At 41.8% G+C, this 12,975-nt stretch overlaps 1 protein-coding gene across 1 annotated transcript in view; it reads right to left on the reverse strand.

The window, feature by feature from the left end:
- Window positions 1-7,616: 7,616 nt before the first annotated feature.
- Window positions 7,617-12,975, reverse strand: part of zgc:92140 (uncharacterized protein LOC447854 homolog) — a 29,463-nt gene continuing 24,104 nt past the window's right edge. The window contains exons 4-6 of the mRNA XM_053887677.1: window positions 11,611-11,678; window positions 11,197-11,257; window positions 7,617-9,048 (exon numbers count right to left, since the gene is read on the reverse strand). Coding sequence (XP_053743652.1) covers window positions 9,010-9,048; window positions 11,197-11,257; window positions 11,611-11,678 — 168 coding nt within the window. The 3' untranslated portion in view covers window positions 7,617-9,009. The remainder of the gene's footprint in view (window positions 9,049-11,196; window positions 11,258-11,610; window positions 11,679-12,975) is intronic.

Raw genomic sequence — 12,975 nt, forward strand, 5'->3', positions numbered from 1 at the left:
AGTCCATCACACGGTTCTACCCTCAGTTTAACACAGTTTAAGATTGTTAACAGACCGAACTTTATTCAGAGAATCCCGCTGTCAGATATAAAAAAAAATACAGATATAAAAAACTGTTTAATTTACTATAGAACCTGTAATTAATAAGATCAAGAGTCATTACAACCTTTTTTTGAACAGACAAATCCACTGAGAGCATCCCTTTGCCTGTATTTAAGTGGTCCTCATGTGGTCTGAACAAAACTGCACAAGCTATGTAAATGTTTTTTCTCATTCATTACGGTTGAAAATTATTTTATTTTGTCCTATTTTATGTGTCTTTTATCTTTTATGTTTCCTCCACAACATTATAAATCCTGCAGTCAAATGTGTGTTACTCCATGAAATAATCCAATTTAACAATATTTCTGTTTCCAAAATAAATAAATAAATACATTAAATTGAGAGTAAAATACCTTGTAATAAAGTGCTTTTATACAATGCTCCATAGCACTGGCCAAAGAATTAGTTTGAAGTTTTTCATATTTCCTTGTTTTATGCATTTTAATAATAATATTTTTTTTTTCTTCTTAGACTTAGACTTAGATTTAGACTTTCTTCACTGTGTGCACAAAAACATATTATTACTATATTATAGCAACGGAATTTTGGTCTGAGGCCTCTGGTTTCCAAAAACAAAAACTATACGTCCAAAAATAAATAAATATCAGATACTTATCAGATACTTAATACTTATCAGATGATGTATTCACTAAATATAAACAAATAAACAGTATTGCAGCTATTGTCCAATGTTCAGCAACCTGACAGCACCAGGAACGAAACTGTTCCTGAATCTGGTGGTTCTGCAATGGATACTGCAGGACCATCTGCTGGATGGCAGGAGGGAGAACAGTGCATACTGGGGATGAGTAGATTCTGACCTATTGGCTTGACTTCCCCTCAGAACAGTCACTCCATGTGATGTGGACCCCGTAGACCCCTGTCCAACAACATACATTTAAATATATGTTCTGTACGTGTCAGTTTCATGTTTACATTTCCGACCCTTTCTTCTCCAAATTACATGCACAAGTTTACACCGAAACACTTCACATGAGCAGTTTAACTCTGTCATTGACATGTGATGTGTCATACACGTGTGGTGAAGGTTTTAATGATGCATAACAACAGGTTTTTTTAGGGATCAATTTAGTCAGTCTTTCATAGGGATCAATTTATTTTGGTTTCGTGTGTAATATCTGAGGATACTCAGCCACACTATGTTTGTCCAGGGAGCAACTTTGAGAGCATTCAACTATGTTTGAACTTTGCAGCTGAAAATGTCATCTTGACCAGCTTTGACCTCTGGCCGCAGCACTCTACAGGTCCAATTATCTCACCTCAGCTTATTTTGCTGCGAGGGAAAACTGCTCATGGTCAGCATCAAGTAAAACCAGCTTTGCTCTGCCTGATCCGACATGGTGAAGGAGAGGCCGAGCTGATGGAGACCAACTTGCTGGAGTTCAACGTAGCTATTGAAATAGAAACATGAGCATGGCCCGGGCATGGCATATTATAAGCCATGTTAGTGGCTGTCTTCACAATGTCTAAAAGGTCTTTATGCATATTTAAAACAATTATTTTAAACATTAATGTTTTCTTTTTGCCTCACATGAGGATCTGAATTTGATCTGACCGTTCATTCTAAATGTTCTACATGTTAGAAATGTTACCTCTTTCCGAAGAATTTCATGTTTCCTGAATGAAACAGGCCCCTTCACTGCCCAATGTAACAAACTTTTACACAGCGACCCCTTGTATCCGTTTACACTTGTTTGGTTGCTTTCCCATACCACAGCAGACAAAGTGACACAGTAACACAACTAGAATCAGGCCTGAGCAATTTCTCAATTAGACATCCCACCACACACCGCCGCTTGCACCTTTCCAGTCCAAACCGGCTCATAATATCATATTATATTTGATTATAGTCACCCTCTGCTAACCTTTTGTAATGACAGTGCGGTGAAGGCAAAGATACACACACACAGAGACGGGCGAACCCAGCTGACTTCATTGTCTCCACTTCATTTATTTCAGCGGAGTAATGTTTTCCTCCTCAGCTGAGGTAATAAGAGTCTTGTGCCATGCTTTCTGTTATGGCCCACACATGACTCACTGCTGTCTGAGAGGGAAGTCTTAATTCCTTAGCTCCCTCTAGTGCCAAAACTACCACTCTCTGAACACACCGGCCTGTTCAAACCCATCTGCTCAGACGCTGGAATTCTCTTAAATATCTTGCTCCCTGATTCTTTATGGCCTCGTGCATATTCAGCTCTAAAGCAAAGGTCAGAGATCAAAATCATCAACTGAGGTCGTCTGAGTTGCGACTTGTTCCGAGTTAGCCGAAGCTGTCAGGTCCAGTGAACCTTGAGAGGACAGACAGCGTGTGTTGGGCCACTCTGACGCTTCTGTTCTTACAAGACTCCAGCTCCGTCACTTGCTCATGCTGCTGGAGAAAAACATCTGCTTTGTAATTTTGGTCATGGCCATGTTTTTGCATTTTCCAACCGTGGATATCGGACTAAAGCAGAATTATGTCCGTTTTTGTAATGTTTGGGATAAATGCAGGTTTCAATGATTCCGTTGAGGAGTTTCTTGACCCCAGTTTTAAAACAAGGGCTCTTAAACTTTTTGACCTCAGGGCCCACCTTAGGACCCGGGGCCCATTCAAGGAATAGAACTGATTCATGACTCTTGATTTAATTTGTGTTCAATAACCATATGTAATCGTCTTACACATCAACAAACTAAAACCTTGTGAAATGTCATGAAACCATGTGATCATCGCAAAGACATTTATTTATCATTGAAAGTCCTACCAGCAGCAGAACCAGGTGCAAGTCATATTCATCAAATGTACAAAAGAAAAAAATGCAAACTGAAAAATTTAATAAAAGTCTGAATAAAATAAATATAATAAAACGATGTCCAGATATCATAAAATAAAATTAATCTATTTTATTTCAACTCCAATGAAGATATAAGTAAAGTCAAAATGAAAACTGCTTTAACAAGTGCTTTCATGAACAGTTTTTACTGTTGAGGCCACCATCACTTTCTTTAGTTTCATTTTTTCTTTTCAAGAATTTCTCCATACTTGTCAACTATCACAGATTTGGATATAATCTTGTATAAATTATCACCTAAAATGACCAGACCCGAGATACAAGCAACCAAAATGTGCCTTCATATGTGGCTGACTAGAAGATAGTCCCTCTTCCGTGGAGCAGTGTCTCAGCAGCTCGAGACGCACGTAGAGGAGAAGCCTGGAGAGTGGTGTGTGGGGAGCTCACACTCCTGGGTGCAGATCTCAGAATAGAGTGAGGACATGGTGAATTATGGCAGATCCATTTGTCCATGCACTTGCTCCCTCTTTACCACTTCTGTTGAGATCATCGATTGAGATCTTCTCCAAGTCCCAATAATACAAATCAAAAGGTTTTTGGTGTAGCTTTTTATAATTCTGATGGCCTTTCCTGGTGCACAAAAGACTTGGAGAAGGAATTTGATGTGTCGGTTGGATTCCTTTCCAGTGAGGGTTGCACTCAGCCAGAGTTTCCTGTTGCCACGTTTCCCTGTCACAATCTATAAGGAAGGAATTTCTGGACACAGCCATAATGAAGAGGGTCTTCAGTTTGCCTACCTCAGGATGTTTTTTTATATTCAGATGATGCAGTGCTCCCTCAGACAAACACCACTCATCTCATAAGACAGATTCACAGACCAAAGTAGACAAGCTGGGGTGAAAATCAGCTCCTCTAAAACAGAGACATGGTTCTCTCTAGGAGAAGGATGCCTCCCCAGGTGGAGGAGTTCTTCAGGTCTTGTTCATGAGTGAGAGAAAAATGGCATGGCAGACGACGGGTGAACACCCCAGGAGACATGAACAGATGCAAGAACAGACAAGTGGCCATAATGTTCTGGCTGCATTTGACACGGGCCTAATTCAGCTTCACTCTCGGGGCTAGTTAATTTCGGTGGGAGCAGGCGACTGAATTTGATTATGTGTGTCCTCCCCGTCCATGTGTCAGTTTGACATACTGCTCCAATAAAGAGACGATCAAGTCTCTCTAGGAAGTGACAGCTCCAGCGCCATCTGTTATCCATTTTAATAATCAACGACCTTGCTTGACCTTGAACATTTACCTGTGGTGTCTGATCAAATGAAGACTGAGCGAGTCAGAGAATAGGGAACACCAGCAGAGGGAGCTCTTGTCCTATCCTCCTCTCTGCCTACATCCATCTGTGTCTAAAGGGATGTGAAGTCTAGACAGCCAGAGCGCAAATCCTCCTGCACCGAGATGTTCATCATCAGCACCAGTGGGTATCTTCCTACTGTCTCACCAGCGGATGGAAATGCCTCCAACAGCAGTCAGAAAAACATACACTGCCATATATTGTTGACATGGAGGCCCCCATTGCTACATTACAACTTCATTAATTTGGTTTACACCTTGTTTACACTGGCCTTTATGTAGGTCATTCACAGGCGATGTGCTTCCTGTGTGTATCTTCATGAAGTCTTGGCCGCCCACTCCTTTTCTGCCGAGGTAATCCACTGATGGATCTGCACAGAGAGGCTTTACATACAAATGTGATGGGGAAAGCGTGAGACAGAGAAGGCCGGGGGAGACTTGGGGGGTGGGTGGGTAAAGGGGGCTAGAGTAATGTGGGGGAAATGAGACTTTGGAGGTGCAGAGTGCCCAAGCGCTTTGAGCTGATGCTGCCCTGAAAAGGTCTTTATGACACTGTAGTTACATTTTATGCTTCAAAGATGGTGTGGGTAAAAAATATTCCCCTTTTTATTAGCCATCCGGGGTTGAAGAAGGCAGAGAAAATGTCGCAGTCAAACAAATAAAATATTTAAATGTCCATTTAAACCAGACTGGGGGATAGTGCAGCCCCAGGGACACACACTACTCTTTGAATGTATTTATCTGGCCCTCATAAGGTCAGACTTTGAGATCTTAGAAATGTGGCTGCAGTTAATAATTTCCAATTGATATGTAATTATTTTGTCTTCGTTTTTACCTATATATTGCTCAAATGCATTATTGTGAGGTTCTTCTGATATTCTTTATTTTCTTCCCTTTCTTGTAAGACCTTTCCCTGAGTGAGCTTTTGACTTTTGTTTTCTCAGCAGTTATGGAACGTTTGTTAGGAAATGCTTCTGTAAATTAGACACATTTTCTCAGTGATGCCAGCATATTTGATCCCTTTTTCGAACACGCCTTGTTTCTCACATTAAAATGATTCATTGTGACTACCAAAAATAAATAAATAAATAGGAGTATGTTGGAAAGTTGGGCTGGATTGGCGGGAACAAATCAACTCCGATGGCCTCACAGCCACTTCACCCACACTATTACCACACGTCCTTGAAAATGCTTCTATGAATCCACATCATTTCCTCACATGACTCGCAGCAACTAGTTGTTAATTGCAGCAGGACAAGCAGAGGCCTGGCAGGGAGCGTGACCAGGATCATCTCTTCACATCATAAAGCGCACGCACAAACATATACGGTCATAATGAAGCTCTGTGATGAACTCTCCAGTGTCACAGTTCCATATGTGCTAAATCTCTCCTCAGGCCGCTGCAGTAGCTGGAGTCTCCCAGTGTTCAGTTGTTCCCTTTCATTTATTCCACAAGCTTCTTGGTGTCTTCAGTGTACAGCACAAACATTAGAATATTTGTAATTGGCTGGCTGAATTACATAACTCAGATAGTGTTCTTATTTGAGCAGTGAGCTAATGCTGGATTTATTTTGCTACTCTCTTGTTGTGACATCTACTTTTGTCATTGCTTACATCGATATTATATTACTTTCAATAGTGTAAATTTAAGTATAATTTCTTATGGACCAATGAGCTTCACTGACTTCAAAAGGTTCAATAAATTTCAAATTTCAAAAATTTGCTGTATTTTCATCTAAATACCAGGACGTCTAAAAATTGTTTTAGCTTGGCTGGCGTTAGCTTAGAATCCTGCTACTTCTGAGCTTTTTGTGAAATTTAATTTAATCTCTTAAGAAGGAAATTCAATTGAAAACTGCACTTTTCATGTCTTGAAACATTGTCAATGAGATATATTTGACTTTGACTTGTACTAGAAGGTCAAATGGTGGAATGAAAATTAGTTCTCAGGTTAATTTCAAACATGACATTGACATGTCATCGAATCTTAAAGTTCAAGTTAAATCACATGAACAGGAAGAAAACTGGACCAATTCAATCAGTATGTTTCAGTATGTTAAGCATTCAGCATACACACTTGTGATGTTCACTTTTGACTGATGGTATCTCATCTCTTTGGATGAACGTGATTAAAAAATGGAATTTTCTCTCATTATTGGATCCCATATTTCAGCTAATTCAACAGTAAAAACATCTCACAGTGGATGTTGAAGTGATGAACGTTTTCTAATTTATTTGAGTTGAATAATTCATGCGTCTTGGAGCTATTCATTTTCCGGAAACGGCGCAATAATAAGACTAGCTTTGCTTCTCCTGCCGATGTGTTTATTTGGCTGAAATTTGTCTAAAAATGGAAGGTTTTTGAGTCACTGCCCAGAACAGCTCTCCTCTTAATAAGGAGTGCATTACACCTCCTCGCATATTAAAACAATGAGCGGCACGATTTATCCGAGTGATGGCGGAAAGAACATTCGGGAGCCAGTATTCCTGTCTGAGGTTAACAGGCCACAAGTGCCTCCCCCTCCCACCATCAGACTTATTCCTCTGCGTCTGCATCCAACACACATTTATAGCTGTGAGTGTGTGGGAGAGTCTCACTGGGACTGTTTCATGCAGCCGATTGTAACCTTGCAGCCCTGAGAGTGAGTCACGGCGAGCGAAGGAGTATGTGGGTCAGTGGCAGTTGGACAGCGGTGAAATGTGCTTCTCATCATCACCTCAAGCACCGGCCTCCTGACCGTCATGGTGCCCACCCACGCTGGTGCACTTCAGGCTACAGCAGCAGATATTGATCAGCACAATGGGCTGTTACATACTAATATACTCAATTATTAATCCGTGACTTCACCAGTCATTGATTGGTTTAATGTCGAAAAGAAGCTGCGAATGCAACCGATCAATATGGAGCATAATATTGTCTGTGTATGTATTTAGCCACTCTGCTTTGGTCCATGCAATAAAGCAGAAAAAACATGTTTCCTTAAAAAAAATGAAAGGCCGTCAACGTCAATCTACAAAGTCTTAGTTTCAGTGTGGTTGAACCGGGCATATCAAAAGTCTGCCCCGGTGATCAGATGCCAGTATGTCCAGCGCAATGGAGAACACTACGTTGAATTACTATAATAAGAGATTTCCAACGTTGGTTGTCAAAACCTGGAAGGACAGATGTTTTCTCTCTCTCATTCTCTCTCTCTTCATGCATTATTTGAGAATATGATCAGACACTGACCAGCAAACATATGTATTTGCCATGCAATATTTTTTACATGTATTACAATAAAATTAACGTATTTCTTAAATATGTATCAAGAATCAAGAAATGTCCAGTAAAGGGCTGCTCGATTGCTTATCCCAAAAAAGCCATTTCATGGCTTCAAATCTTTGTAAAAAGTGAGTGAATGAGGCTCAGATTAACCTGTCAGACTGTTGAACTCTGTGATAACAATTGAGAGCGTAGCACCGCTGCTGACCGGAGTAACAAAAGCAACAAGGCCGACGTCACGGCGTGAGCAGAGGAGCGGTGACCGACGGTGAGACACCACCGCTCAGGAACACTTGTGTAAATAACCCCTCAGCATAAATAATGTCATCATTTTTAATTTTAATAGAAAAAAGTATACAAATAATACAACAGGAAGTATCCATTTAAGATGTCAACAAAAATGTGAAGGTCTGTCTCCGTGACAACCATGCCTCCTCCCATTGTTTTCCATCTCAGTTTGCTGCTCCACTGTCTGTGTGTGTGAATACTGAATCAGAGCAGAACCAGAGCCCAACAGAACACACCTTCAGTTGATGCAGAGTTCTGAAATGAAGGGGGTATGGTTGCCAGTGTGTGTGCGTGTGTGTGTGTGTGTGTGTGTGTTACATAAACTGAATGGCTGCGTCAGCTGTGATTTGTAGTCCTGTTATATTCACAAGTGGATGCTGGTTTGAGACACAGATGCTCACCATCATGAATGAAGACTGCCAGCTTTGGTGACCATTGATCTAGATGACAAACACGAACAAGACCAAAGAATGAAAGCATAAAAAAAAAGGAAATGTGGGGTGGGCGTGGGGAGTGAAAAATCGCCAGAGGAAGAGAATAAAAATAAAAAGGGTTCTTGGTATCAGAAGGCAGGAGGAGTTTCAGTTCATTGCTGCGCCCTCGATTCTCTTATTAAAATATCACAAACATCTATCTTCCCTGATCCGTCCGTCCTCTCCGTCCCTCCAGGCCACAGGTAGGCAAAAGAATGTCGGAAAAGTTCAACGTGCTTGTTACATAAGTCCGCTGCCCTCAGCATCTTTGACGACTCAGGCTTCCATTCCGGTCCACTCTCACGCCTCTCAGTGCTCCACACACCCACGGGTCGTCTGTATTTAGAAGTTCCTGTTTCAAATCGCAGGGCAAAGTCTTTCAGGGACGGACAAGAAAGAGTAAAAGGGACAAGGTGCTGATCCGTTTCCAACCGTCCATCATCACCACGTCCTCCTCGCATGACATGTCCAACTGTCTCCTGGCTGGCCTGAAGGGACGAGGGCTGTAATCTCTGACAAAAGTGTCCTTTTGCGTCTCATTCTCCCCTTTCATTCTCTCATAAAATACTTTCTTTGCCGTTTGTCTAAAAGCACACACATGCACACCAGTAGAGTCCCGTCGCACCAATCCCCCCCCATTGGTGAAACACTGAATAAATTCTGTCACTCACTCACACACACTCACAAGCGCACACACTCCATGAGGCTCTCTGTGGATTTCCTTGAATTCGGAGGGGCCGCTGTGCTATGTTCCATCCTCCTCCTCCGAACAGTAGTCTCTCCCCTGTTGGACAAAACGACAATGAAATCTAAGCACATCACTACTCAACATTACACAAAAATATGTTATTGATTCTTAAAATCATAGTACAAGAATTGTAAGTAAAATGTAACCCTGAAGACAGTAGCTGGTGAGACGGACCACCGCAGGAGGTCAGACATAAGGTAGACAGGTTAGGTGAGATCTAAAACAAGAAAAGTACTCAGAGAGCGCTGACTTATGCCTGATGTTTGCTTATTACCTCACAACATGATCCGAGGAGGGCAAGGTTACAACTAATCCTTAAAACATGGGTGGGACAGACTACACAACAAATTAGGAACTAACAAACCACTAGGTTTTGCATCTTGTTTTTGGTTTTACACTGGAGCTATAAAATCCAAACTAGAGGAACAAAGAATCAGTCTATCAGTTAATGTTTAACTCTTATCATTTATCAGGAAGAACGCACCGGCAGCTCTGTGCCAGTCAACTTAGGAATCACATTACTTCTCTCTGCATTTCCCATCAGGGGCTTCCACACACCCTCCCTCTTCCATGATGCACCGCCATCATCTTGCAACATATCTCATGATGTATTTAATTTTTAATAACCGTTTTGATTTCAGCACAATTTCCAGACAAATCTTTAACATTCTTTGCCTTAGCTTGCTTCATAACAGCAATGATTCTTTCTCTCTTCACATTTATTTGGTTCTGCATTTAGTTTCTAACCAACTTTTAAACAGCGGAGGAAACTTTGATGGTCTACAAGTGTCAAAGTTTTGAAGTGAGACGACATGTTAGCCGTTAGCTCTGCGGTGCAGTCTTTGGCGTCGCAGATCTGACAAGGATCACTCATTCTGTCGTGAAGGTGTGTGGTCAAGTTAGAGTACAGGAGCATCAGGTTTAAAAACAACTCAAAGTTATGGATTGACTGGCTTCTTAGCTCTGTGTGTGTGTGTGTGTGTGTGTGTGTGTGTGTGTGTGTGTGTGTGTGTGTGTGTGTGTGTGTGTGTGTGTGTGTGTGTGTGTGTGTGTGTGTGTGTGTGTGTGTGTGTGTGTGTGTGTGTGTGTGTGTGTGTGTCAAGAGGAGCATTGGGTGTAGCACTGTGTGATGTGAGTGATGGACCAGTAGCTTCAGCATAGATCTATAGTGTATAGAAAGAATGTGACCGAATCAATTTAATCATGTTGGTAGATCATAAACGTTCTAATTGTTCATGATTTAATGTCATCACATTGCCCACCTCTATCTCCAGACAAATAAGATGAAACTGGATCATTTCTCACTAAAAACACTGCTTTTACAGGTCTCCTTTCAAACCTAACCAGCCCAGACACTTCCTGCACCTTACAGTATGTAGGTGGCAAGAACTGATTCCTTATTGACTCTTTACCTAAGATACTTTCGGTGACTGTGGTGAAAGAATCCAAGATATTGACCAAGTTCTGTCTTTCCCATATCTTCCTATCTGTCTGTGACCAGCCCGAGAAGTGGAAGGTGAGCAGGTGACATGAGATCCCAGCACCAACGCAGCAGACCTTCAACAAGCAGTTGCAGCTGCACTACTGCACGTCTCCGGTGGGAAAACCAAGAGTAGACGCGCTTCTTGCCCTCAGATAACTAAAGTAAACAAGGACTCCTTACTTCACTAAATGTACTTCTTAAATCAGAAGATGGCCACTCAGGAAGTCTAGTGCTGACAGCAAGTGTGTTCTTTCTTTAATCAAGATGAGGAGCACTCGTCTCTTCTTCAAGAGACGTCTCGTCTCATCCCGTGCCATTTAAACACAGAGAAAAAATAAGCTCTGGGAAGAAAGAGAGCGGTGAGGAAATGCATCTATAAATCTGATCAGCACTCAAATGTTGTTTTTAATAATGTGGCAACATTTCAAGGGCCCAACGTGGGCTGCTTTCACCACATGACCCAGTGGAAACGCTGCCGTGGAACAGATGGAATAATCCGGTGAATGAGAGGAAAGTTGAGTTCACTACTGGCAATGATGATGTTTTCATCAGCCACGGATGAACAGTCTAAATTAAAATGCCTTGTATCTGAAGACGTCAACATGACGCGGCGCACACTCGCGACACAGTCACGTGATCACGTGATCTCCAATGAGCCAGCCTTGTGAGTGAGTGTTGTGACAGTGGGGTTGATTCATCACCTTTTCAATCTTCTCATCCAGCATCCTGAAGAATTCCTGCTGGCTCTCTGACGTGTGAATGCTGGAAGTCAGCAAATGGAACAGTGAGGAGGAGGAGGAGGAGGAGGAGGGAGAGGAAGTCGGCGAAGGACGAAGACAGGGAGGATACAAATACATCATGAGAATTTTCCATGGCAGCCCCCACCTCGCCGCTCCAACACACGCCATCCCTGCTGCTGCTTTATTACAACCTCTTCAGATCGTTCTTTGACTTATTATATTATATAAGCAGCCAGAGTGAACGATTACGAATACATAAACATGCACAACATTCATTAAGATGAATCACCCGACTGAGGCCACAAATCTGTAAATATTTAATATCCCAAACTTTCCTCATTAGCGGCGGCTCATTAGAAACTTTTATCCACGTACTTTGACTTGACGTTTGCTGCAGCCACCTCTTTCTGTGGCTTCCCCCGGTGCTGCACATTACTTTTCTCCTGAAAGAGACAAACAAACACTCACTTGTCAGACTGGTGGAAACAGACATGTTTGTTTTACAAAGCACAAGTGTTTGTTCAGAACCTGAAGGAGATGTGGGGTGAGCAGAGCAGCACTGGCTGGACTGGATTCTAGTGTCTTGTCAAGAATGTGCCGCGTGTCTTGTCAGCGACCCATTAAGACCCACCAAGAAACAAACTGGCTTTGACCAGATTTTAACTTCCACTGATCTGTCATTGATTTCACCCACCAGCCGGATGCCGCGAGGCTTCTCTTTATTTCTGTTTCTAATGATCAACAATGGCCAACGTAGGAAAAGCAGTGAGCAGATAGGTAACAAAGTTTGGAAAAAAAAAAAAAAAAATTTCTATATCGATTCATAGAGCATGAGATTGATCATCATGTAGTGGCACGTGTATGTCTTAGAAATCTGCATATAAACACCACAAGGTTGGTGCTGGTAAAACCCTGGTGAATCATTTAAAGCAGCTCAAGACAAGAACCTGGAAGGAGCTCCAAGCACAGCGCAGTTATTACAGAAATATTACAGACTTCAGAATCCAGGGCACAGCATATCAAACTGCGCTGCTAACAATAGCTTCCCACTAGAAGCCGTCTGGAGCAAAACAACTGAAACTGCCGGAATCACAGACTTAACTGGCTGATTCTCCATGGACCATCAAGATAGCAGAAGCCACCGCAACTTTTGCGAGAAAAGATTTAACCCTACAATTAGTTGCACAAAACAAAGACTTCAAATGGCTTGATCAGGTGCTCTAACCACACAATGTCATGCAGTGACATAAACATTTGACTAAAACTGTTATTCCCAGGAAGTATTGATGCGATGTGAAAGATGGTGTTTTAATGAAAATGCAGTCAGTAGAGAGTCACTATAACCTGTAACACCTGGACATCACTTAGAACACCGTCGTATATAACAGTAACTACACAGTTCAGCAACACGGACTGATGTCTCATGCTAATGTCTCAGGTTTTTGTTCCAGCCAAAGAAGAGGACACCTTTTCACCAAGGTGACATGGGAGTGTAATTGGTTGATTGTCAGTATGGTGTTGCTTGTTTCAGTTGATCAATGGGAACAAAAACCTGCACCACCCAGCCCTGTGAAGACTGGTTTGCCCAACCCTGCTCTCCAGACCACCAAGGTTCTAGACTACTGAACAATGAGGTGTTAATCCAACTATCAACATCACAGCTTCTTACTTTTATTTGAAAACACTTTTATTGATAATTGCGTAGTATTACTTTTAACAGGTTTGTCCTTGAGAAGTTTA

Source organism: Synchiropus splendidus, chromosome 1 (assembly GCF_027744825.2).
Source record: "Synchiropus splendidus isolate RoL2022-P1 chromosome 1, RoL_Sspl_1.0, whole genome shotgun sequence".
In the NCBI taxonomy this organism is placed as follows: Eukaryota; Metazoa; Chordata; class Actinopteri; order Syngnathiformes; family Callionymidae; genus Synchiropus; species Synchiropus splendidus.